The 27,880-nt window shown below is 48.4% G+C and overlaps 1 protein-coding gene across 2 annotated transcripts in view; it reads left to right on the top strand.

Annotated features, from left to right (window-relative positions):
• The first annotated feature begins 19,179 nt into the window (after positions 1-19,179).
• Positions 19,180-27,880, top strand: part of ATRN (attractin) — a 137,620-nt gene continuing 128,919 nt past the window's right edge. For both annotated transcript variants that reach the window (XM_066632160.1, XM_066632159.1), the window contains exon 1: positions 19,180-19,438. In XM_066632160.1, the coding sequence (XP_066488257.1) occupies positions 19,230-19,438 (209 nt within the window). In that variant the 5' untranslated portion in view covers positions 19,180-19,229. The remainder of the gene's footprint in view (positions 19,439-27,880) is intronic.

Below are 27,880 nucleotides of genomic sequence, written 5' to 3'. Positions count from 1 at the left end.
TGTCTGTCAGGGCGGCCGGCCGCGCCGCCGCTCCCTCGCCTCCGAGCGGGCCGCGCCACGAGCCCCGCAGCTGGAGGGGCGCCGGCGCGCGCGAGCGGCCAGCCAGCAGCCACTCCTCCGCTTCGCCTCCCCCCGCGGACGCAATGGTACGGCCCGCAGGACCAGCTGTTCCGCCGCAGCGCCGGCGCCGTCTCGTAGCAACGGCGGCTTGGCGACCGCAGGCCCGCCCCGGCAACAGGCCCCACCCCGGCCACGCCCCTCCCACACCTGTTCGCCTGGCAGTCCTGCTGCGGGCTCTGGGCTGGGGCTGAGCCCCCCTCAGTGACTAAGGCTAGTCCCTTACCTGGGAGTAGGTCCCATTGAACCCAGTGGGGCTTACTTCTGAGTAGACCCTGAGGACTGGGCTCTGAGGCTGCAGTCCTAGCCATGCTTACCTGGGAGTAAGTCCCATTGAGCTCAATGGGCCTTACTTCTGAGTAGATGCTCATAGGACTGGGCTCTGACAGCCCAGGCCTGTCCACACTGTAGTGAATATATGCACAGGCGCTGGGCTTTGAGATGCCTTGGCATATTTGATAACAACACAGAGCCCACTCTCCGTTTGCGCAGAGCCCACTCTGCCATCGGCCTTAAAACATGCTGAGTGTCTAAAGCCCAGTGCGGTGGTATTTTGAAAAAGCGCCTCTTATCAAAGTTGTGGTTAGCTAGAGCTAGCCGGTTTTCTAACAGCGTAATCTTTGTAACCTTTAGTAACCCTTGTATTGCAACACATGTTTAAAAATGAATAAAGCTTGCAGGAAGGGGGCGAGATCTCAGATCTGTTCCAGCTTCAAGCCTCCCTGCATCAACCCTCTGAATAAGAACATAAGAACAGCCCCACTGGATCAGGCCATAGGCCCATCTAGTCCAGCTTCCTGTATCTCACAGCGGCCCACCAAATGCCCCAGGGAGCACACCAGATAACAAGAGACCTCATCCTGGTGCCCTCCCTTAATTAATCAATCAGTTAGTGCCCAGTCCTATCCAACTTTCCAGCACCGGTGTAGCCGCAATGCAGGCCCGAGGTAAGGGAACAAATGTTCCCATACCTTGAGGTGGCCTCTGTGACTGCCTTCCCATCACAGGATGCAGTGCATGTCCCATGGGCATGGCTACACCAGCACTGGAAAATTGGATAGGATTGAGCCCTTAATTAGTTAATTAATCTCAATCTCTTTCTAGTAATGAGGCAGCCCTTCTGACATCCCTGTACCTTTTGCTAATTCTTCAAGTCAGTGGTTCCCAAACTCTCTAGCACCGCAACCCACTGTTTTAAATGACACTCTATCAGGACCCACCGAGCTTCATGAGACATTTTCATTTTAAAAAGGTGATCTTGAAGAAATAAAATTTATTTATTTTATTTGCCCCTCCCAAAAAATTGATCCATTTCTCATAATGAGGCAGCCCTCATGAATAACCTCATGGCTTGAGGGGCTTACAGGCCAGTCCTGAAAGATGGGGCCACCACCGGGTGCAACGGCACCAAAGCATCCTGCATTCTCTGGCAGCAGCCAGAGAAGCCCCAAGTCCCGCAAAGTCTGTGCAGGCTAGTTTGGTCATGCCCTTCCTTTCTCACCCCCCTCCCGCCCTCGTTCTTCCTCCTTTACCCAAGGCTGCAAACTGCAGGAGCTCAGTTCCTTGCAAACTGCAGGAGCTCAGCTCTTTGCAGAGCTGCTAGCAGCTGTCTGATTTTTGAATAGCCTCTCAGGGATTGAGGCAATTTGTTATCTGATCTTTCTATCACTCATGTTTTCACTGGAGGCTCTGCAGAACCCAGCAGAAATCGGCTCCACGTGGCCCCGGCCCACAGTTTGAGAAATGCTGGTCTAGTTAGCTCCTCTCAGAGCCCAGCCCCTCCCTGCCCACCATTGGGGCTCCTGGACTTCTCTGGTATCACCACCACTTCAGCACTGCAAGCAGGTCTCCTGCTGCTGTCTCGCGCGTGGCAGGGCTGGCCCATCTATGAGGCCAGCTGAAGCTGGTGCCTCAGGCAGCAGCCAGATTCAGTTCTGAGGTTCCTCTGCTCTGCATTCCAAAGGAAACTCAAGTGGAAGAAGCCTCTGCCAGGGAATGAATGAGACATAAAAAGATTTGTTGTACCTTCAGACTGTTATCTCCCTTGACACTGACTAAGCTGCTGAGCCAGCCATCTTTTGAACATCATCCATTCTTAACCTCATATATCTGACCCACTAACCTCTGGAAGACCCAAACCACCCCTTCTATCCAGCAATTCAAAAATGCTGAACCAGTGAGCTTGCAAAACCGAGCATTACGGCAGCAACCAGCTCACAAAGGACAGGCATTTGCCCTGGCATCACCCCAGAGCTGCCGGCTGAGCTGTGGGGTCACACAGAGGCCTTCATTTTGCCCTAGAAAAACCTGTAGACCTTTCAGACTGGCTGATGCCTGGAAGGCTATCAGAAGGGGGACTGGAAGCTTATTTCCAGCCACTGAAAAGTCTTTAAAAACAATCCATACTCAGTTGCACTGATTATATTTGTCCTGACTCCCAGGTTGCATAATGTTAATGTTAACAAGCAACAGTGTACGTTTTCCAGAAAGTTCTGAATCGGAGACACATCTCCAGAAAAATTTCCCAATCTGATTTAGCACGCTTCATTTAGCAATTGATCTGATTGAGCACACTTAGGACCCAATCCTATCCAATTTTCCTATCCTATCCAATTTTCCCAATCCTATCCAATTTTCCAGTGCTGGGGCAGCCATCCCAGTGGGGCATGCACTGCATCTTGTGGTGGGCAGGCATTCACAGAGGTCTGCTCAAGGTAGGGGAACATTGCACTGGTGCTGAAAAGTTAGATAGGATTGGGCCCTTAATTGACATAACAACAACAACAACAACACACTTTTATATGGCACTTTCAAGTGTCCAAAGCAAGTGTCCCACCCCTATGGGGCTTCTTGGATCTGTGCCAGCTATTTAGCTGGTTCAGATCTGGGAAGCCCAGTTTAATGCTGGATGAGCCAGTTGGGGGGTTAGGATACGGCGTCCAACACCACTGCAGATCCCACCTCCTCCCAGGCCTCATCCTCACTGTGTTCTGCCCCCTCTCTACCTCCAGATTACTGGAGGTATCTCTCCCGATGCCCCCAAGCTGCCCGGCATGAACTTACCTGTACTGGCTGGTACAGGAATAGGCTCTGGTACTGCCAGACAAGCGTGGCCTTTGTGCTGGCCCAGCTGCAGCAGACGCAAACGTGCCTTATGGCCCCTTTGTGACACTCACCCAGTGAAGGGACAGCTGTGCTGGCTCAACACCATTTTTGGATTGTGCTGTAAAATAAATGCATAGGCTGTGCAGGCAATTCCGAATTTCTGTAGGTTGGTTGCTTCTGCAAGCTCGTTTTCCAGCCTGCTTCAGCAATTTTATTCTCAGTAGTTGTGCAATTGGTTTAATTTGTTGTTTGTACTGGTTGGTAGAAATAATTCTAATTGCATATACATGTATTTGTTGCAAATATATCTGCAATATATGTATTTATATATTTAATGCGTATAAATATGTGTATATATAAGAGCTCTGCTGAATCATGTTGGTAGGACAGAATGAATAAATATGTGGGGGTTGAGAAGGAAGAACACAGAGATTGGATGAGGTTGGGTTTAAAGATAAATGCTGAGAGAGGTTTCGCTCTCAGTTCTAGAACTTTGATCCACAGTGTGTGAATTAACAAACTAATGATCTAGATACCCCTGGGGGCTGGGGATAAGAATAGACCCTCAGTTTGGCTGTACTTGTCGTAAGAGGCGACTAAACAGCCACCGGGTAGCTGGGACTCCTCAGCCTGGGAAGGCAGCTCATCTGAGAGAAGGAAAGCTCTGATCCCAAACCTCCACTGCCTTGTGGCTACATCCAGTTGTGGAAAAGGCTTCAGGAGTCAACCTCGAGGCAAAATCTGGAGCCGGAGTCCCTGAAGCAGTTCATGGCTGAACACAGTCGCGTTCTGGCAACTCCTGCGACGCCGCTGGAACCAACCGTATTGGCCTCTGCCTTTCCATTGGACCATTTCAGCGACGTGGAGAGGGGGGATTTGCTGCATGGGTAACAGCCTATCCTCCATACCTACTTTACCCAGGCTTCGTGCACTGGAGAGGACACTCTGTTCCAGAACCACCATTCAGAGCGTGACACCATAGTCTTCGGAGACTGAAAGATGCCAACATGATCTAGATAAGAGCTCCTCTGAGTATATACACTGTGTTTCTTTATCACTCAAGTCTGAGCCTTTAGACCAGATCAGATGGGATCTTAAATCATTTTTGCCCAACGTTGCATATAAGCAACAGGGATCAAATGTGTACACCTGTGGGCCTGGCAAAAATTTAAGAGATGTTTTATTTTCCACATCTGTAAGTAAATAACAGGTATGGAGGCTCCCAGTCTGGACTGGAGCCATGTGCATGGAGAAATGATTTAACCTTTTCTCCCACCATGGGCCTGATTCAGGACAGAGGCTGCCTGGGTCTGCTGTGTTGAACATCCCACTTACTTTTGGTCCTCTCATCTACTTTCCATAACGTTTGGGAGTCAGCCCTGGCTCTTTTCCACTTGCTTTCTCCAAATATTTTAAAGGGTCCCAGACCTTCCCATGAATGTACTGGTAGTCTTCAAACTTGGCAAGATGCCTGAGTGTGTTTGTTGTATCAAATTATCTCGACATGAGGACTAATTGGAAAGTATTAATTGGCCCTTGGCAGCTTTATTGTGCCTGCTCAGATCTGGGATTTCAGGGGTGTGCGACTTGTAGGCAGGCAGACCTGCCCACTGGAAAAACTGGAGCTCCACTGACTCTGCTAGCTATAAAGTGCCCAACTGATCCACCCATAGCACAACTTCTCTGGACCCAGAGCAGGCTTGTTACACACAAACCCTCTCCATCTCCTCCATGCAAGGTCTGTTTTGAAAAATCAGAGGAATTGTTTGGCGTTCTTTAGCTCCATTTAGCTCCCTTTTTCCAGCTCCTTTCATTTCTGGCTGCCTGGTTGGTATTTATGGCCAGGAAGGACAAAGGACATCTCTGTGGATTAATTCTGGAGGAGTGACAAATGGCCTTTTGATGTTCCTCCTGCCCCGAGGGCTGAACATAAGCCCTTCTCTGTACAGACAGGAGGCCTTATTCATCTGCTAGCACAGGAGGAGGCCTGTCAATCAATGTCATCATCATACTCCTTCCCTCTGCCACTGGAGTTTGGGGGGAGGGTAATTTATTAGCAGGGCCTTTGGGAGTTGTGAGCCCCCCACCGGCAGCATGATGTACCTTGTTAAGCGTCAAAAAACTGATGGTGTACCCTGAAAATTTTAGCACCTTGTCTGTGTTCCATGATATGAAAATTGCTGCCCTAGACAGTTGTGGTTACTAAGGCTTACTTTGGTCTGCCTTGGAGGTACCTGGCAGTGATGCCATTGCCTCACTCCTTTGGACCAGGGTTGAATGACAGACCCCCTGCCGTACATGTGGTGTGTGTTATTGGGATGTGGTGATGGCATCTGGCCTAGATGCCTTCAAAAGGGGATTGGACAAATTTCTGGAGGAAAAGTCCATCACAGGTTGCAAGCCATGATGTGTATGTGCAACCTCCTGATTTTAGAAATGGGTTATGTCAGATGCAAGGGAGGGCACCAGGATGCAGGTCTCTTGTTACCTGCAATTAACAACTATCTTGTTAAACTACAATTCCCAGGAGGCCTTGCAGGTCTCTTGTTACCTGGTGTGCTCCCCGGGGCATTTGGTGGGCCGCTGTGAGATACAGGAAGCTGGACTAGATGGGCCTATGGCCTGATCCAGTGGGGCTGTTCTTATGTTCTTAACTACAATTCCCAGGAGGCCTTGCAGGTCTCTTGTTATCTGGTGTGCTCCCTGGGGCATTTGTTGGGCCGCTGTGAGATACAGGAAGCTGGACTAGATAGACCTATGGCCTGATCCAGTGGGGCTGTTCTTATGCTATCCCATGGTTGGTGGTGGTGATTGTTGCTATGTTTCTTGTTCGTAGGGCCCACTTGGGGGGGGGGATGGCCCGAGCGGTAGCTGCTAATTGGACCTGTGCCTATCCCTGGCCCTTTCTGTTTCACATTTGCAACACTTGTCTGACGGCCAGCATTGGAGCTGGGTGGATGTGGTTTTTTGCTCCTTGCACATCAGGCTGATGTTGTGCTGATGTCAGGACGCCACTCCTTGTCGGCTGGACTGTGTCAGAGTTTCCATGGATACTGGCAGTATTACTGGGAGGGCTGCACCAGTGCTTGCCCCAGGGCAAGGGGATAAATGTCCCCTTACCTTGAGGAGACCTCCAGCAGTCCTTTTTCCTGTGCTGGGTACAGCAGAGACCATTCTGGTGCCGCTGCATCATAGCACAGGAAGTTGGTCAGGATTGTGCTTAACAGCACATCTCACAGTGGGCCTGGGGGTCCTCTGAGCTGCACTCAGAGTCGCAGTCCACAACACTGCCTGTTTGGGCAGGTAGTTGTGGGAGGGTGTTGTCAGGGACAGGGGGCAAGGAGGTTGTGGTCTTGTGTGTGGACAAGTATGAGCACCAGAGCCAAAAGGCACCCATCACCACTCAGAGATTTTGCATCAAGAGACCTGGGATGGGGGGGGGGGGATGAATCTTAGAAGATTCTGCTGGTGGGCACACACGACACCAACAACGTTTCAGAAGGACACCCTCCAAAGCACACCACTGGCAGCAGCTATACAGCAGGCACGGGGGGTTGAAAAGTGCAGGCTTCCATGGATCACGCAGAACTCCTGTCGGGACAAGTGGAGGGTTGTCCAAGCCAAGAGGAAGCAGCTGCAGCCAGTTTTCGCCAGCAGCAGAATCTGGAAAGCCCCACTGTGCTTGTGACCTTCGTGTGAGAAAGCTGAGCAGGCCTCACTTGGCACACACTTGGCCTCTCCCCGCCTTCTGCCAGAGAAAAGGTGGCTTTGTCTGCATTTCAGAGGCAGTCTCTGTGGCCTTCCGCTGTGCACTTCTCCAGGCAAGTGGGTTAGGCTGTCTGCTTTCTGGAAACGGCCCTGGGGGAGATGCCTGGAAGTCCCATGATGAGGCATCACAGCAGCACATGGGCTGCCTTTTCAGCCAGGGGCTTGTGAAAGTGAGTGGAGGAGATGGGGGGGGGGAAAGGATGCTTTTTAAGCTATCTAGAAAGCAGAAGCTGAGGCTCTTCTTTTGTCTATATCCAGACAGTGTTCTTTCGAAGAGACAGCTGTGTGAGCTCATTGCTGCAGGAACAACAAAAACCCCTTTCAGATGTTCACCCAAGACAAATGAATGTGTGGACACTGGGGGGGGGGGCAGTAAGGATTGCACTAGTTGACTCTTTCTTCAAGCTTCAAGCATTCACCTGAATGTATGCGCCTAGGGGCACAGGCTGGCACTGCGTGTGAGTTTAGATGAACATGTGCAAGTCAGGGTGGAACCAGCACGTAAAAAATAATAATAATAAATAATAATAACTTTATACCCCGCCCTTCTCCCCAAAGAGACCCAGGGCTGCTTACAACGGTTAAAAACAGATTAAAACATGATTTAACAAACAGATAAAAACATAGGACAATCCTTCCCATCACTTCTTTGCGGTTGTTCAACTTGGGCTTTCTCCTGAAAAGAGCTAAACACTCTTGTGACACCTTGAAAATTAACAGCTGTCACTTTGCTGTTATTTTGACTATTTTAAAATAATTTTAGCCTGGTCTTAGCAATCAACATTTTATTGATAGCCTGGTCTTACAACTGATTTTATGGTTCTAGTTCATTTTTTCCCCTTTATATCCTGTGTGCCTCTAAACACATTTGTAAAAGCAGGATTAAAAGACAGGGGCAGAGAAGAAGAAAATACATCTGATGAAATGGGCTCATGTCAATTCCAGGGTGCCATCAATGAGATCATCAGTTTCCACTTGCCTTTCCTTTGATGTTGGAGGGACCTGGAGAAAATCCTCTGGGAATGAACAATTTCTGGGCCAGTTCCTGTGGAGAAGACCACTCTGAAGATACACAGGTCTCAAGCCATTTTAAAGATGAACACGTTTTTTAACTGTGCCCCAAAGCCAGTGCAGTTGTTTGATGGCTGCAAAGAAGCATTCCCTGTCCTTCATCCCAGGCAATGAGTAGACTGCTGTATTTTGTACCAGCTGCTGTTCCTGAACAGTCTTTGGAGGACCCCCCTCAACCTGCACAGTATGTTGCAGAAATCCAGAGGACGCTGATGAGAGAGGTGTGCTTCGAAAGACAAGACCACATCGAACAACCCAGCTCAATCCTTTAGGAGGAGTCCTACCACATTCTGAGCTGACTGTACATAACTTCCCAATGACAGCTACCCAGAGGATGTACAGGCAGCTCATGAGATTGTGGGCTATTTTGCAATGCAAAACACCACCATATCTTGGCATGGGATTGGGGGAGGGGGAGAATCTCAGAATCCCATCTTTAAGGACATAGTTGCTTTTCAAAAACACTCCCGAGTTCTATTTAAAAGCTAGCCTTTTATCTCATCTCTCTTCCTCATTTTAGGCAGCTAATTTTGTCTTTGTTGTCAGTGACAAGATAATTTCTGCAGCTGTGCTATTCAGCACACTCCAAGCCTGCCGTTCCTGTTCCTGTCCCCCTGCCCCCCCCTTTTCCTTTTCTTAACCAGGCTGAGCTCAGTTACTCAGAGCCGATTCTTCCTTGGTGTAACTCATAAGGACTCACTACGGTTGTTTCAAGGCAGCGCATGATGCTTGTTCATTGAAATAATGTGTTCAAAATTTATTCGCAACAGGCAAAGCTGTTTTTTATTTTTAACAGAGCACGGAAATCTCGCTTTTTCCTGCGCACAACAAGGCGTGCAAAAGAGAAGAGCAGACAAAGGGATTATCTTTTTTTTACAGCCGAGGCTTGGCCAGGAAATGGACTTAAGTATATTAAATATAATTATGTTTGTTGTTCCCTCAAAATAACCAGTTTCGTGCCCAGAGGTAGAAATAATGCATCACTTGGCATGGGGGGGCAGCGCCATTGGTCTGGAACATTCCTGTGAAAGGTTTAGGGATCACAATCAGAAGCCATTTTCTGACTAGAAATGTAGAGGTCCAGAATGTTCTGCAGATCTTGGGAATATGACAATATCAGAGCAAGAGGTAGAGCACAAGTTGAGCTATTTCTTTTTATCACCGGAAGGATAAAATATGAAGAAGTGCTCAGAAAGGACTCCTTGTCTTTGCTGCCCCGAGGCACACCGCAGGGGGTTGCTTTGAATGCCTTTGCAAGCAAAGAAGAGCACAAATGCTGACAAATTCTTTTGGTCCCTGTTTGGATTTCTCACCTATAATCTCCTCCAGAGCACCAGGGGAATAACCACATCTTTCTGATGCTTGCCCTGGAAATCTCATTAGTGACAAGAGTCACACCCTTTCTTGACATCTGCACAGTGCTGGTGCCACATTGTTGGGGGTGTGGGGTAAAGCCTGCCCTGAGCCCCTCATGGCACCCCCCCCATTCACCCTGATGGCACCCTGGGTGGCACTGCTTTCCACCCACTAGCAAAGAGGATTCAAGGGTTGGTCCAGCCAGGTGGACCTTTGACCAGTGCCCAGCTGGTTGCCCTCTGATGCCAATTCTCTACCTACTTAGCAGATGGCCTTTGAATAGAAGCCCAGAAGCCTCATGAACACCTCCCTACCATCCTTCCCTTCCTGTACTTTGAGGTCCTTCACTAGCGGTTGACTCCCGGCTCTCCGACTGTCTTTGTCTCCTTGCCTCCCCAGCTCAAGTTCAAGCTGCTAACTTGCTCCAAACTGCATCTCCGCCCCTCTCAGTAGCTGAAAGGGGAAGTCTGGGAAGGTGAAAGATGTCACCTTCCCAAACTCTGATGGGTATTGCATTGAAAAAGCTGAAGATTCCTCACTGTCAGGGGAATGGCTGCCATATAGTCCTATTGGGAAAACCAAGTCCAGGCCCAGCCCAAGTCTCTCCGAGGCAGCCAGGCCAGAATTCACCCACATCCCCTGCAGCTTCCCACCCCCTCACCACCGAACGCCATTTGAATGAGTTGAAAGAGTGATATAGCTAGAAGGGGTGCAAAGCACTAAGTTTTGGAGGGAGCCTCACCACGGTGTGCAAGCAGCCCCTCCCCTTCGGAGTCATTCCAGGCCATGAGAGCAAAACAGAGGCCTCTAGATACGCCACTGAACACACGCAGTACATATCAATTCCTCTTGCTACAATGGGATCAGGCTGAATCATGGCTAGTGAGATATTGAATCCTTAACAAAAAGATTGGGAGAAATCCATCGACTTTGCCAAAGGGATGGAAGTCAATAAACAGCCGAGAGAGACAAAGTACCTTTCTTTCTCTTCCTTAGATCACACACTGTAGGCATTCAGCTCAGTGGCCAACATTAAGAGCTCACCAGTATTGATTGGGAATGAAAAAAGAGCGATTTTAGAAGTCAGTCATAGCTCTCTAACATTGTTGGCCAAGAAGAGACAGCTAGGAAATCAGATGCTGGAGCAGCAGAACACAACAGAGCTCAGGCACCAGGACTGTCTGGAAGTGTACAATCCTATGTTAACATTTTACAAAAGGAAGGTTTCTACTTACTATATGTGAATGGAAAAAGGCTCTGAAGATGTGTGCTTATTTTATTCATTCAGTTAAGTGCATTTATCAGCCACCCCTCTGCAATGCTCTCCAGGCGAAAGAAAGAAAGAAAGAAAGAAAGAAAGAAAGAAAGAAAGAAAGAAAGAAAGAAAGAAAGCCAACACAATAGCATCAAAAATCTGGGGTATGTATTCCAAATACTGGGTGCTGCGACCAAAACAGTCATCTCTCCTGATGGGGTTGGGGCTCTGAAAAATGATGCAGAATGCAAGGTTTGGGCAGGCCCAAGTGGAAGGAAGCGCTCCTTCAGCTAGCCTGGTCCCAAGCCATGTATGTGTGCCCTGCTATTTACATCCTGCTTTGCAACAGGAAAATCAGCATTTAAGGCTTTATAGGTAACAACCGACCAGCACTTTGAATTGTGCCTGGAAATGGATCGGTAGCAGCAAGTGTAGCTGTTTAAGAACTGGTGAACTGTGTTCCTGGTAACTCTGTCTGTATGGATGTCCACAGCTATAGATAAATCTCAGGCAGTGGTGTAGCTAGAGGGGGAGCAAAGCACTAAGTTTTGCAGGGAGCTTTACTGTGGCATCCAAGCAGCCCCTCCCCTTTGGAGCCATTCTGGGTGGTGAGAGCAAAATGAAGGCTCTGGCTTGAGAAGGAGGGAGAAGGGCCCCTTCCATGCTGCGGTGAGGCTCCCTGCAAAACCTAGTGCTTTGCACCTCCTCTAGCTATGCCACTGATCTGAGGATTATTCTAGCATGGGATGGAGATGATTCTAGTTTGTGCAGTAGGTCAAGAGTTTGTGCAGTAAGGTGTCACAGGACTCTCAGATGTGTTTCTCAGCAAGAGTAACAAGGAATTACTCTGAAATTAGATGATGTGTGTATCAAGATGATGCATGCATCAAGAAAGTCATGGTGACCGACTGAAAAAGAAAAGGCTCCTTGTTCTTTGATCCTTGTGCAGGAGATAGTTTCATGTGGCTGTTCATATCCCTGCAGGGGGTAAAGCTGTTAGTCTTCAGAGTGCCACAGGATCAGTTCAGGTACCCAAGAGAGGCCTTGATAGAACAGCACCATCTCGTGTTGGGTCCTGTGAACTGTTCACAGTAACCTGGTTGCAGAAGGGAGCTCCACTGATCTGTGGCAGCAAACACCTGTATGACAATGAATGACCATGACAACAAGAATGCTTGTGACAAACAGACTTTGTGAGACATGAGCCTGGCAGGTGCAGCTTGCCTTGCAGAAGAAAAAAAAATGGTTACATCAGAATAAATCCCTTTCCCTCTGACAGTGGTGTGTGTGTGTGTGTCTTTCTCAGCCTTAAAATCTTTTAGCTGGGGATGCAAAGAATGTTCTACAATGTGAAACATATGCTCTGTTGACCTCTCTCCAGCTGTATGTTTAAAACATCACCCTACTGTACCTGACCATTGGTTCTTCTAACCCACAATTGTGGGCTCTGATTGCAGCTCTTCAAGGATCTAGGGAGAGGCTGTTCCCTCCTTCATTTGGGATGGTGGCAGAAGTTGGATTGACCAGTTTTCCCCTGCTCAGTTACTTACCCTGTAAAAAGAAAAAGTGCAGAGCAGGAATGGGTATGCAAGTACTACCACTAGGCACTATTCCCACCACTGGCTCTCAGGCTCCTTCCGTATAGGCTTCACCTGCCCCTCCCCTCCACTTCAGGCACAACAAAGAGCTGGCTAGAAATTCAACTGCTCTGCACCCCCCCCCCCAAAAAAAAACAACAACAACTAACACCTGGGAGGGTTTTAGATCTGGATGCGGACCAATAATCACAGAATTGATCAAAAAAGGGAAGTGATCGACTCCAGTTAAGAAGCTGCTACCCAGCAAAAGGCTCTTTGGTTCCTCAAGGTAGCACCATGTATGAGTTCTGGCAGGGCATTCCAGGCAAAAGGGGTAGTAAGGGGGAATAGGTTACACCATTTAACAGAGCAGGAACTCACATCTTTATTCTCCAAGGACCCAATCCTATCCAACTTTCCAGAGCTAACGCAGCCGTGCCAATGGGACATGTGCTGTGGTGGTAGGGCAATCGTGGAAGCCATCTCAAGGTAAGGAAATGTTGTTTCTTTACCTCTGGGCTGCATTGAAGCTCCATCAGCACTAAAAAGTTGAAAAGGATTGGGCCCCAAGAGAGGATTAACCAGGCTCCAGCAGATGTCAGGCCTGTGCTTGGGACATCTAACCTTGGTTTGATCAAACTCCTTGAAGTCACAGTTTGAAGGTGACCTCATGGCTGCAGAGTGACTGATGAGCTCATCCACAGCATTCCTCACCCTCCATCCACCCCCACCACTATTGTGGTTTCTATTTCATTTTCCCCAACCAATTTGTGCGAAGCCATCTCTGGACATGAAGGAAAAAAAAATCACGCAGAATAATTGCTCTGAGAGCACAAGAGGAACAGAAAATGCCCAAGGCAACCGGACTGCTATGAATGCACAGCTTGCATTCATAAAGGTGTTAATAATTCAGTACCAGTAGATGTATAAAGTTATTCAGCCTTCGCCAGTCTCCCAAAGAGTCTTCAAGGTCAGGAATATGCTACACACACACACACACAGGTGTGGGTTTTATGTCACACTAATAATAACTGTTTGCTAGTTGGGGGGAATGAAATACACAAACAGGAATGGGGTAGGGGGCAGGAAGCACTTCAAGAAACAGCATAATGACAAAGCAAATATACACGAGTGAGTGGCCTGGAAATCAAAATACAACAGTGATCATCTAGAAATGGATGCATGGAATCAATAGATGCTGGGAATATTCTACAGGACATGAGGGTCCAAGTGTAGTCAAAGGGATTATCTTTGCATGTGGCTTTAAGGGGGGAAGGTTCATCCACATGATGCCGTTGTTCAGGAGAACTGGCTCTACACAGCGGCTTGGTTCAAATGCAACAGGCAGTGGTGTAGCTAGAGGGGGTGCAAAGCACTCCATTTTGCAGGGAGTCTCAGCGCCTGCAGGCATGCAGGCTGCCCCTTCCCTTCGGAGTCATTCCGGCTACTAGAGCAAAATGAAGGCAACACCTGTGCTTTGCTCTTGTAGCCTGGAATGGCTCCTAAGGGGAGGGGCTGCTTGCATGCCATGGTGAGGCTCCCTCCAAAACTTAGTGCTTTGCACCCCTTCTAGCTACGCCATTCTTCCAACTTATCCAGCAGAACACAGTTCTGCTGTCGCCTTGTGGCAAGGGGGAGGGTATAGGCTTTGGGCTTCCTGCTTGTGGGTTTCACAAAAGCATCTGTCAGGGCACTGTGAGAAATGGATGCTGGATGGGAGGGATTAGTTCACCTGGTCTGATCTAGCAGAGTTCTTCTGATGGCTTATAGGAGGTGCAGGTGACCAGCTAGCCAGAGGCCAAGCTCTGGCATGCAAAGGCATTTTCCGAGGTCATGCCACGTCCAGACGTGTGTGGAAATAGACACTAAAGATGAAGCTGATTCTTATTTGTATAGCACCCTCAGTGTATGCAATGCTGAATGAGTAACATAAGAAAGGGAGAGAGCTCTGCCCCAAAGAGCTTACCATCTACATTTTGACAGAATGGGAGACAAGAGAGAGATGGGAGTGGGGATAAGTACAGAGAGTGCACAAAGGGTTTGTTAAACAGACATGGTTATTCACATATTCTCCCCAAGGCGGCTACTCATCAGTGTGGGTTTTGTGGCTTTCTTTGACGTCAGTGGGTCAACCAGAAATAGTTCTCTATGGACTGACTGAGACTTCCAGCCCAAGGCAGTCTATATCTGTTACTATGGCAACCAGGGATGGAGAGGAAGGGCAGACATTTACCTTGGTTAGCTCAGATTTATGAAGGCAAATTCAAATCGGATGACTCAGATCAGCCATCTTCCCCTCTGTTACCCCATTTTCTGTGCCCCTGGGTGTTTGCACACTACAAACTTGTTTTCTATCACTTTTGTCTCACTTTAACTGTCATGGTTTTCTCCAAAGAATGTTGGCAATCATCGCCCGGTCGTAGTGCTGAGAAGATCTCTGGCTGGTCCATGGACAGAATTATTGTATGCTTACAAAATTTAAAGCAATTTTAGCCTGAGTGTAGCTATGCCCTTGATCAGTGCCTCCCTAATTCTTCTAAAAGAGAGACCTAACCTAACCAGCTCCTAACCATTTTTTGAGGAACAGCATAAGAATAATAGTCCCAAATATCACCACCAACTTCAAACAATTTTACTCCAGTTTATTTTATTTTTCTTGAAGTTGACTGGTACAGAGAACATTTTTGCAGAGGACAGAATCTCACACAAAATCAGAAGCCCTGCGGCATTATCTCAAGCAAGGTTCAATCTCCAACATTAATCAGGAAAACAGACAATGAAGCACCTTTTAATCCAAGAAGGCTCCAAGAAGAGATATCTATCTAAATACAAGGCATTTTCCCCCCTGCCTTCCTTCCTTAATCCTGTTTAATCCTTCTATTTGAAGGAGGTGTTACATACAGAAAAACTGTATGGTGTGTGCATCTGTTGGATTACGTACCAAATTAAACTACAAGGTGACCGAGGAGGACTTGTCTTGCCAGTAAGGAAGGACAGAATCGAAATCTTCCTCTATTGCTCCAGGAAATGCTATTGGGAATAGCAGGAAGAACCCGTCTGGATTTTCTGCCTCAAAGTTAAAATGGTTTAGATCAGTGATTTTCAACCTTTTCTGTCTCACGGCACACTGACAAGGTACTAAAATTGCCAAGGCACACTATCAGTTTTTTGGTAATTGACACCATGCTGTTGGTGGGGGGGCTCACATCCCTACTGGACCTACTGACAAATGACCCTCCCCCAAACTCTCACAGCACACCTGAAGACCATTCGCGACACACCAGTGTGCCATGGCACAGTGGTTGAAAATGGCTGGTTTAGTTGCTAGTTGGCAACCTTCAGGCTCGAAAGATTATGGTATCAGCTCTGAATGGTGGTTATGGAACAGCGTCTAGTGTGGCTGAAAAGGTTGATTTGGGAGTGACAATCCCTTCCACACTGAGAGCAAGTGCAGTCTGTCCCTCATCTGTCTCCCTGGCTATGGGCCTCTCTGCCTCAGACTGTTGGCCAAGTGTCTCTTCAAACTGGGAATGGCCATGCTGCACATCCTGCCTCCAAGTAGGCCGCTCAGAGGCCAGGGTTTCCCACCTGTTGAGGTCCACTCCTAAGGCCTTCAGATCCCTCTTGCAGATGTCCTTGTATCGCAGCTGTGGTCTACCTGTAGGGCGCTTTCCCTGCATGAGTTCTCCATAGAGGAGTGTAGTGACATCGCAGAAGATATTACTGAGGAGATAGGGTGTGGTGTCCACAGTGCCCCTTGCTCTAAGTAAATGCAGGATTAAAACCCAGGTGGTAGCTGGAGGTGTGCTGCACAGCTGCAACCACTAGAGGCTAAAGTGAACCTGGGAGCATATAAACAGGACCTGGAGGAACTAGTGGTGTGGGTTGGAGAGGAGATTGACTTGGTTTATGGACTGTAACTCAGATTATTGGCTCTGGACTCTGATTTGGCAACTCTCATTAATTGGACTGGTTTACTTGGAATCTGTGGACTAGAACTGGACTCTGACTTTTGCTTGCTGCACTGGTGAGTTTTACCATGGAAACTAATCAGCCTTAAGTGGGCACAAGGCCCAGTGGATTGGGATTTGGCAGAACAAGGAGATCCTTTGGGATCTGGCCATCATCCATTGACCGAGCCAATGCAGGCATCTCTGTTTCAGCAGTGCTTACATGCTAGGGATTCCAGCTCGTTCCAGGACTGTGTTGTTTGGAAATTTGTCCTGCCAGGTGATGCCGAGGATGCTTCAGAGGCAGCGCATGTGGAAAGTGTTCTGTTTCCTCTCCTGTTGTGAGTGAAGAGTCCATTACTTGCTGCAGTACAGAAGTGTACTCAGGACGCAAGCTCTGTAGACCTGGATCTTGGTATGTTCCGTCAGCTTCTTGTTGGACCAGACTCTCTTTGTGAGTCTGGAAAATGTGGTAGCTGCTTTACCGATGAGTTTGTTTAGCTCAGTATTGAGAGAGTGTTGGAGATCATTGAGCCAAGGTACACAAAGTCATGGACAACCTCCAGTTCATGTGCAGAGATTGTAATGCAGGGAGGTGAGTCCACACCCTGAACCACAACCTGTGTTTTCTTAAGGCTGATCATCAGTCTAAAATCTTGACAGACCTTGCTAAAACGATCCATGAGCTGCTGGAGATCTTTGGCAGAGTGGGCAGTGACAGCTGCATCGTTGGCAGAGGAAGTCACGCAGACATTTCAGCTGGACTTTGGACTTTGCTCTCAGTCTGGAGAGGTTGAAGAGCTTTCGGTCTGATCTGGTCCGGAGATAGATGCCTTCTGTTGCAGTTCCAAAGGCATGCTTCAGCAGGACAGCAAAGAAAATCCCAAACAAGGTTGGCTTGCTTCACTCTGCTTTGGATGTCAAAGGGGTCTGATGTAGAGCCATCGAAGACAACAGTGCTCTTCATGTCCTTGTGAAAAGACCTGATGATGCTGAGGAACCTGGGTGGACATCCGATCTTGGGTAGAATCTTGAACAGGCTGTCCCTGCTGACCAGGTCGAAAGCCTTTGTGAGATCTATAAAGGCTATAAAGAGTGGCTGTCATTCCCTGCATTTCTCCTGCAGCTGTCTAAGGGACAATACCATATCAGTGGTGGACCTGTTGGCTCAGAATCTGCACTGCGATTCTGGATAGACACTCTCTGCAAGTACCTGGAGCCTCTTTAGTGCAACTCGGGCAAACAGCTTTCCTACAACAGTGTGATGATGTTTGCATCCCTCATGTCTTGAGGTACTCCACCTTCTCTCCAGCAGAGACAGAAGATTTCATGCAGCTCAGTGATGATTTAGTGGCTGGTTTAGATTATTAGGCCAATTCTGAGAATTTATGATCATCAGAAGGCACATTCAATTTTTTAAGAAACAAAAAATCTCTTCCACTTTTTAATGTTGACTTTTTGTACAGAGCTCTCTTGTTTAAACAGTATTCTCAGCATCACTGAGAAACAGAAAGTAAAAACAGAGGAAACCGCCTTCTGCTTAGTCAGACCCTTGATCCATCTAGGTCAGCCCAGCCTACTCTGGCAATGGCTCTCCAGGGTTTCAAAGCAAGGTTCTTTTCTCATTGTTTCAGGAAATGCCAATGAACAAACCTGGGACCTTCTGCATGCACATGGCGCTCTAGCCCTCCCCTTACTGGGAACAGTTGGACCATATGGTCTTATAATTAATGCATAGCCGGCCCAATCATGAGGTGATCTAGTGACCTGATACAGTGTGGCTCAGAGGGGCAGCCGATTCAAGAGTACCCCTTACCCAGAGTCTACAGCTGCCACAGCCTTCCTTCAGCCTACCACATTTCCTACCTCTCCTGCTTATCAGCCTCCTAGAGGCAGCTGCTGGACCACTGTGGGAAACAGGAGGCTGAACTAGATGGGCTTCCCTCAGGCTCAGTCCAGCAGGGCTTTCCTTTGGTGCTGCTTTCCTCAAGCATTCAGAAGGACCAGTCTTCGCCTTTTTGCACCTGCAGGCCAAGAACAGTCCGATTCCACTGGGGTGGACAACTGCACCTGTTAAGCTCTTGCCTGCTGCCCTGTTGAGTGTCTGCCGGCCTGCTGCCCCTGTTGCTGTATCTGCTGCACCTATTGGGTGTCTGACTGCGGCAACCGTTTAGCTCTCATCTACTGCCCTGTTGAGTGTCTGCCTGCTGCACCTGTTGGGTGTCTGCCTGCTGTCTCTACTAACAGGGGCAGCTGCCTGCTCCTGGCTGCTGCCCCTGTTGAGTGGTTGCCTGCTGTCTGTTGTACCAGTTGAGCTCCTGTCTGCTGCCCTTGTAGAACTGCTGCCTGATGTGCAGCAGAGCCTCTGGGGCCCCAGAGAGCCCAACAGGGCAGCAGCCGCGCTGGCAGCGAGGAGGAGCCCTCCAAGATGCTCAGGCTGGACATCCTCTACCTGCAGCCCCGCCCACTCCCTGCATCCGCGGTTGCCTGGATACCAGCGCTCCCCTCCCCTCTATGGTGGTGTGCTGAGGATAGACAGACAAGCCCCGCGCACCGCAGACTGACTGAGTGCCACTCTAGCCTCTCCCACCTCTATGGCTGCTCCTCTCATGCCATATAGAGCCAACAAAGCCTAGAGTGACATAGTCGACGCTTCTAGTGAAAACTGGTGGTCGCGACTCTCTGCGGGCAGAATGAAAAGAGGACACGACTTTGAAGTCGTCTTTTCCGTTGGGAGGAGGCCACGCCCACTGCCCGTCTGACTCCACTGAGGAAAATGGCTTCCTCGGTGAGAACCCGGAACGCAGCCACCGGCGGAGGATGGTCACTCTGGCGGCCGCCTGGCGCGCAGCAGACTTTCCCCTCCGGCCGCTGACGTCATCGGGACTGGACGCGCACGGCGGCGTCCGAGGAGCGATGCTCCGTCGCGGGGCCGAGGGAGACTGAGCCTAGCCGGCCACCGTCGCGCGCGCGCCAGGGAGCCAGCGGTGCCTCAGAGCCTCGCCTCGCCAGCCCGCGGCCCCTCAGGCGATGGAGCGGCGGGGACGGGCCTGGCTCTGCGCCGCCGCGGGGCTGCTGCTGCTGCTGCTGCTGCTGGGCCCGGGCGCCGCGGGGGCGGAGGGCAAGGACTGCGACAAGCCCTGCGCCAACGGCGGCCGCTGCCTGCCCGGCACCGGCCAGTGCGAGTGCCAGCCCGGCTGGGTCGGGGAGCTCTGCCAGCACTGCGGGGGCCGCTTCCGGTGGGTGCCTGCGGGACTCCGCGCTGCGGGGCGGGCGGGAGCAGCAGCCTGTGCCTGTGGAACGCCCTGCCACAGCGTGTGGGGGTACCTGAAGGCCTTCAGAGGGGGGCCGGGCAGGTTGGTGGGGGAAGGGCCGTCGCGGGTGGCGTGCCCTGATGGCTGCGCGAACGCACGTAGTCTGTGGAACTCCTTGCCACAGGACGTGGGGGGCGTCTGAGTGCCTTGGAAAAGGGACTTACTGGGCATACTGAAGGTCCCTGAGGAAGGTGTCCCTCCTGTGCTAGGCTCGTCTCATCCCCAGTTGTGAGCTGTCCCTTGTGGAACTCCTTGCCACAGGGTGTGTGATGACACCTGGCCTGACTGCCTTTCAAAGAGGATTGGACAGACTGATGGAGGAAAAGCCCATGACAGTGGCAAGCCGTGATGGGTGTCCCTCCTGCGCTAAGTTTCTCTCTAGGCGTAAGAAGTTTTGTCCTTGGAACTCCTTGCCACGGGATGTGGTAGCCACACCTGGATGCCTTGGAAAGGGAACTGACTGAGGGAGGAAAGGTCCCTGAGGAAGGTATCCCTCCTGTGCTAAGCTTGTCTCATCCCTAGTTGTGAGCCGTCCTTTGTGGAACTCCTTGCCTGGAGTGTGGTGGTGGCATCTGGCCTGTTTGCCTTTAAAAGGGAAGTGGACAAATTTCTAGATGAAAAATCAATCACTGGTTACAAGCCGTGGTGGGTTTGTGCCACTTCCTAGTTTTAGAAGTGGGCTACCTCAGAATGCCAGATGCAGGGCATGGCACCAGGTTGCAGATCTCTTGTGGTCTTGTGTGTTCCCTGAGGCATCTGGTGGGCCACTCTGAGATACAGGAGCTGAACTTGATGGGCCTTTGACCTGATCCAGCAAGGAGGCTCTTCTTACATTATTCCTGAATTCGGCTAGCACCCATTTAAAATGTCACAAGCGCGGGCTTTGCCATCAGGCCCACCGCTTGCATGTGCGCTCCCCTTCCTCCATTTAGTTAGCGTCCACCCTGAAGGAGCAGCCATGGAGTGAGAAGAGGATGTGCAGGGGTTCAGGCATGAGCACTGCAAAAGGGGCAGTGCTTTTGCAGGGCAAGAGGGAGAGCAGGGTGGCTGTGTCTTATGCTGTTATTAGACTCGCTTGTACCGCGCCTTTCCATCTCCAAGAGGAAGGTGATTAAATCAGATTATGTAATGGGAGTTTATTATTACTGAGCTTTGCACATCAATTTGTTTTCAAAACAATGCTCTTAAATTACAAAAAGCTGCAATTTTTAAAGAAGCCAGAACTGGACAAAAAGTAGTCCAGTAAATTGAAACACCTGTTGGCAAAGACAAGAAGGTTCAGACAGTGGTAGAGCACTGGCACTTTGGAAGACAAACATCTTGGGGCTGCATTCATACCAGAAAAGGCTGAATCTTGCTTATTTGCCAAGCCATTGGTTATTTGATTTCTTTGTAAACCGCTTTGTGAACTTTTTGTTGAAAAGCGGTATATAAATACTGTTAATAATTAATAATAATCTTGTTTCTCAGAAAGCAAACACAAATGCAAAAGGGTCTGACCAGTTGGAACTCTTGCAATGGTGGTTTCCCTAAAATTGCTAGGTGGTATACTACTATAGCACCAGCTCTGTCTATAAGGGCAAGTTTATTGCCCCTGTGGCAGAGAAAATCCCATATATTTGTGGGCATTCTATGAAAAACTGCATTTTTAGTTTTACAGTGTGTTTTTTTTAAAATGGTTATCAAGAGTGAATTTTGGTGGAATGCATGTTTCAGGGCAGAAAATGGAAATAAACTCAGCAGCCTTGGCCTTAGGTATAGCATATTGGGAAATCTCTCATTAAAATCTGCCTCCTGCTATCAGTTAGTGTAAGGCAAACTGCTGTTAACTTTTAGCCCCCTCCCCCTGCATTGGTAATATGGTGTACGTTATACTGCCATATCTTACACAGTTATGAAGATTGATGTAAGGAGCGTTCAATTTTACATGTGGGTAGAAAAACTCTAGATGAATAGGGAAGAAAGGAAGCTTATTGTGCTATTAGCATAAGGTACTTTGAATGTTCAAAGTGCATTACTTTCATTGCCTCAGCTATTCTGACAATAACTCTGGCTCAGCTCCTTGTATGGAGATATTGACCTGTATCAGTCACTGAGGCAGAGGTTGGAGTGGCTTGCTTCTATGACTTTTGCAGCTGACATGAGACTTGAAGTAAACCTTCCCAGTGGGTTATGTTCTGAGATGCTGCCTTACAAAGGCCCTCAAATTAGGTGTGGATGGTGACTAAGGAACCTGTAAGGTAGCATAGGGAAGATGGCAGGAAAAAAAGATTGATTGGATTTGTCCTGCACATGCTGAAGTTTGAAATGAGGCTTGGGCAAGTGGACAATGAGGAATTTCTAGCATTTTGAATTAGACCCATATACTCAGTGTAGTACAGGATGTGGTGTCTGTGCTTCATTTAATTGTTTGACTAACTGAAGCAGATGTTCAAGGCTTGGTAAGTGCAGCAGAGAAGGTTGGCTCACATTTCCCTAAGCAGTACTCTATAGATGAGTGTGTGAGAAAGACAACCTTGGTTGGCTGTACAAATGAGGGAGTCTGAGGCTGCAGTCTTATCCATACTTTCCTGGGAGTAAGATTTACTGAACACAGTAGATATAGATCTCCCCTGGGGGCTGGGGATGCGAATAGGCCCTCAGTTTGGCTGTACTTGTCGTAAGAGGCGACTAAACAGCCACTGGGTAGATGGGGCTCATCAGCCTGGGAAGGCAGCTCATCTGAGAGAAGGAAAACTCTGATCCCAAACCTCCACTGCCTTGTGGCTACATCCAGTTAAGGAAAAGACTTCAGGAGTTAACCTCGAGGCAAAATCAGGAGCCGGAGTCCCTGAGGCAGTTCATGGCTGAACACAGTCACGTTCTGGCAACTCCTGCGACGCCGCTGGAACCAACCGTATTGGCTTCTGCCTTTCCATTGGACCATTTCAGTGACATGGAGAGGGGGGATTTGCTGCATGGGTAACAGCCTATCCTCCATACCTACTTTACCCAGGCTTCGCGTACTGGAGAGGACACTGTTCCAGAGCCACCATTCAGAGCGCGATACCATAGTCTTCCGAGACTAAAGGATGCCAACAGCTAGATATAGATATGCATAGGATTGTGCTGTGAATTGAGGGATACTGGAAATGTTGATGAAAAGTTGCCATTGTGGTATCTATCTACTACCAAGCCTGAAATAGTGATTGGTCTTTAGAGGTTGCGTATGTGAAGGCAACAGCAATACCGTAGCATTGGAATTTCCCTGGTAAGGGCAAATAGGTAGCTTGGATGGGATGATGTGGTAGTAAGGAATCAGGCAGCTTGGTTGTTGGTGTAGGCACTTGCAAAGAGAAAAACTGGGGCTAAGAATTTGACTGTTTTGTGACATGTAGAAGTCTAGTAAATAGGATGCTAGGAAGTGCGGGGTTCAGCAGTAGTAGTGTTGTCCACTACTGGTCAACTACTGGACTACTGGATTTACCAGTAGTGGGTAAATCTGCAGAAATTACTAACCCATAGAAAGTTGTGCATCTCTCCATAAAATAGCTTTGTTGTATATTGATGATCTGAAAGGAAAAAAGAAACAATTCTGGTTCTTGAAAGATTCACCACTGGGCAGAGAAGCTAACTCACTCGGGATGAGATGCATGGTTCTTTAATGTTCTCATTTGGCAAACTTGAAGGGAAGAGATTAGGGGGTATCTTACCTGGACTCTTTGGCAAAGAGGGCAAGAAATTGTTGCTGAAGGGTTTGAATTTTCTGAGTGTGAGCGATGGAATTCATGGAACTTAAGTGGTATAGTTGGAATATATGAAAAGGAACTTCGTTGGCAGTGCCTGGGGAGGATTTTGTGACTCTTATGGCCTCCTCTGGTACTGTGTCTGCAGGGTTTGGCTTGGTAAAGGCAGGTGAGATGGGGCAGAGAGTTGAATTTGAGAATTTCATAGAGTGAGTGAGCAGATATTGATTCCTGGCCTGGATGGGGTGAAAGTGACTCAGCAAAGTGTGATATCTAGTTCTGTTAATGGTCTCTAAGTGGTAGGAAACAAAGCTAGGCCAGTTGGGCTCCTGATTCCAGTAGCAGCAGCATGAGGGACATTCATTCTAGATCCTGTGTGCAGTTGGAAAATTGTACTGTAATTGATATGAGTGAGGCAAGCATTGTAGCAAAGTACTATATGTGTGAGGATTGTTGAGTCCAATTTTGTAAAGAGGCCAGATGAAGTTGAGTAGGTCAAGGTAAAATATGAAGACTAGGTGACTGTGTTGCTAGGGTGGGAGTTGGTTGATCTTTGCAAGTGGTGAAGAGACTGGGCTTCCTAAAAGCATTTGAATGGAACATTTGACATTATTGAAAACTGTGAGATGTAAACTAAAAGGAGGCATGTTAAAACGAAAAACAACAGGTTGACCTTAAAAGCAGTGAAATGTGTGGCCTGGGGGAGTTCAGGAATCTCACTTCTTGGTGAGAAAGAAGAAAAGTTTGGATGTTTAATCTTCCGTGGGTGCCATCTGTATGGGGTAATATTTTATGGATGAGACAAGCCCAGTGATTGAGTGGGTTGGCTCTTTATGAATAATAAAACATATCTATGATTCACTACTTTAAGTGAAAGGGAGGCCAGGAAGTCTCAATTTCTCTTTGCTGAGTGCGTGTCTTGAAAGTGAGATGGTTGGGCAGTGCCTGGGTGTCCACTGGCTGGGCCTGCTGGGCTTGGGTGTGACTGAGGCTTTTCTCGAATGGGTGGAAGGAAGCAGGAGCAGTGCAGCCTGTGCAACTAGCACAGTGTAATGAATTGCCCTGGCAATTCTAAGCAAGCAAAAGAGTGAACAGGTAACATTAACAGCAACATTAAGGGGAATAATAAAAGCTAAGGGGAACAGCAATAATAAAAATTAAGGGGAACAGCAACATTAAGGGGAATAATAAAAGCTTCTTCAAATATGTTAGAAGCAGGAAACCCGCCAGAGAAGCGGTTGGCCCTCTGGATGGTGAGGGAGGGAAAGGGGAGATAAAAGGAGACTTAGAGATGGCAGAGAAATTAAATGAGTTCTTTGCATCTGTCTTCACGGCAGAAGACCTCGGGCAGATACCGCTGCCCGAACGGCCCCTCCTAACCGAGGAGTTAAGTCAGATAGAGGTTAAAAGAGAAGATGTTTCAGACCTCATTGATAAATTAAAGATCAATAAGTCACCGGGCCCTGATGGCATACACCCAGGGGTTATTAAGGAATTGAAGAATGAAGTTGCAGATCTCTTGACTAAGGTATGCAACTTGTCCCTCAAAACGGCCACGGTGCCAGAAGATTGGAGGATAGCAAATGTCACGCCTATTTTTAAAAAGGGAAAGAGGGGGGACCCGGGAAACTATAGGCCGGTCAGCCTAACATCCATACCGGGTAAGATGGTGGAATGCCTCATTAAAGATAGGATCTCAAAACACATAGACGAACAGGCCTTGCTGAGGGAGAGTCAGCATGGCTTCTGTAAGGGTAAGTCTTGCCTCACGAACCTTATAGAATTCTTTGAAAAGGTCAACAGGCATGTGGATGCGGGAGAACCCGTGGACATTATATATCTGGACTTTCAGAAGGCATTTGACACGGTCCCTCACCAAAGGCTACTGAAAAAACTCCACAGTCAGGGAATTAGAGGACAGGTCCTCTCCTGGATTGAGAACTGGTTGGAGGCCAGGAAGCAGAGAGTGGGTGTCAATGGGCAATTTTCACAATGGAGAGAGGTGAAAAGCGGTGTGCCCCAAGGATCTGTCCTGGGACCGGTGCTTTTCAACCTCTTCATAAATGACCTGGAGACAGGGTTGAGCAGTGAAGTGGCTAAGTTTGCAGACGACACCAAACTTTTCCGAGTGGTAAAGACCAGAAGTGATTGTGAGGAGCTCCAGAAGGATCTCTCCAGACTGGCAGAATGGGCAGCAAAATGGCAGATGCGCTTCAATGTCAGTAAGTGTAAAGTCATGCACATTGGGGCAAAAAATCAAAACTTTAGATATAGGCTGCTGGGTTCTGAGCTGTCTGTGACAGATCAGGAGAGAGATCTTGGGGTGGTGGTGGACAGGTCGATGAAAGTGTCGACCCAATGTGCGGCGGCAGTGAAGAAGGCCAATTCTATGCTTGGGATCATTAGGAAGGGTATTGAGAACAAAACGGCTAATATTATAATGCCGTTGTACAAATCGATGGTAAGGCCACACCTGGAGTATTGTGTCCAGTTCTGGTCGCCGCATCTCAAAAAAGACATAGTGGAAATGGAAAAGGTGCAAAAGAGAGCGACTAAGCTGATTACGGGGCTGGGGCACCTTCCTTATGAGGAAAGGCTACGGCGTTTGGGCCTCTTCAGCCTAGAAAAGAGACGCTTGAGGGGGGACATGATTGAGACATACAAAATTATGCAGGGGATGGACAGAGTGGATAGGGAGATGCTCTTTACACTCTCACATAATACCAGAACCAGGGGACATCCACTAAAATTGAGTGTTGGGCGGGTTAGGACAGACAAAAGAAAATATTTCTTTACTCAGCGTGTGGTCGGTCTGTGGAACTCCTTGCCACAGGATGTGGTGCTGGCGTCTAGCCTAGACGCCTTTAAAAGGGGATTGGACGAGTTTCTGGAGGAAAAATCCATTATGGGGTACAAGCCATGATGTGTATGCGCAACCTCCTGATTTTAGGAATGGGTTAAGTCAGAATGCCAGATGTAGGGGAGAGCACCAGGACGAGGTCTCTTGTTATCTGGTGTGCTCCCTGGGGCATTTGGTGGGCCGCTGTGAGATACAGGAAGCTGGACTAGATGGGCCTATGGCCTGATCCAGTGGGGCTGTTCTTATGTTCTTATGTTCTTATGTAGGTAGCCAGGAGGGCTATAAACACCTGTTCCCTTGAGTGAGTTGTGTGGGAGGTCTGGGAAGGACAAGTTTGGATGAGCTGGAAAGTTGGATTACTTCAGACACTATGCAGTGATGGGTGAGATAGGCCTTCAGTGCAAGAATGAGATTTATTTATTTTAAAAAATTGTATTCCTTCTTTGCTCATGAAGATTCTTGTTCTTCTTAGCTGGTGCTTGGGGTGCCGTTGTCCTCTTAACGAATATGCTGTTATAGGTGCCGCTTGGATCGGTTGTTTCCGATCTTGGCGATGTTTCTCTCCTCATTGATGGTCAATTCCTGGTCCCTTAGATCTTCCTCAATGTATCTGATCCACATTTTCTTTGGTGCTGACCGTTGAACCTTCTAGTAGGGAGATTGCTCTTGGCCGAGGAGCTTGTGTGGCAGCTGACTGGTGTCCATTCTGCAGATGTGGCCAAACCATCTCAGTCTGCATTTTTGGGTTTGTTCTTTGACTGATGGTTGATGTTTGCACCTTATCCAAATTTTCTAGTTAACAATGGCAATTATGAAGGCAAGCACCCAGGATGTGTCTCAAGTATCACATTTGGAAGACCTTGAGCTTATTCATGTCTGATTTGTGCAGAGTCCATGTTTCTGATCCATATTGGAGAATTGGCAAGATTGTGAATTCAGGGCAGCTTACAACAATATTAAAAGCGTATAATAAATCTAATGGCAATACAATAAGAATATAACAGAGAAGGGATAATCAATCTTAAAAGACCAAACTATGAAAGTCTAGTGAAATGTTTGTAAGCCAAATGCAAGTTGTACTTCCAAGGGGTGGAAGTTTCACAGTGCAGGGGGCATCACGGAAAAGGTTTTCTAGTGAGCTGACGTATACTCAATTTCTGATGGTGGTGGAATCCACAAGAGAGTCTCCCTGGAAAATCTTACTGGGTGCAAAGATGCATGCGGATGAAGGCAGTCCTTCAGGCACCCTGGCTTCAAGCCATTTAGGACTTACAGACAATGACCAGCAATTCAAATTGTGCCCAGAGGCAAACCCACAGTCAGGTCAGTTGGAGTAATAGAGTCATGGCAACTATAGTAAAGCATTGAAATTCTTGAAGCTGCAAAGATGTGGGTAAAAGGATCTCTTCGTGTGTGTGAGTCTTGTTATGGGATCAGAATCCTGTGTCCCAGGTTTGCATCTATGGGCTGTCTTTCCCTAGTGTATTTTCTTGTCTACTGGTGTTCAGCTACCACGTTTTCCAGACTCACAAAGAGAGTCTGGTCCAACAAGAAGCTGACGGAACAAACCAAGATCCAGGTCTACAGAGCTTGCGTCCTGAGTACACTTCTGTACTGCAGCGAGTCATGGACTCTTCGCTCACAACAGGAGAGGAAACTGAGCGCTTTCCACATGCGCTGCCTCCGACGCATCCTCGGCATCACCTGGCAGGACAAAGTTCCAAACAACACAGTCCTGGAACGTGCTGGAATCCCTAGCATGTATTCACTGCTGAAACAGAG

Source organism: Tiliqua scincoides, chromosome 6, assembly GCF_035046505.1.
Source record: "Tiliqua scincoides isolate rTilSci1 chromosome 6, rTilSci1.hap2, whole genome shotgun sequence".
In the NCBI taxonomy this organism is placed as follows: domain Eukaryota; kingdom Metazoa; phylum Chordata; class Lepidosauria; order Squamata; family Scincidae; genus Tiliqua; species Tiliqua scincoides.
This window is presented reverse-complemented; position numbering and strand designations above follow the sequence as displayed.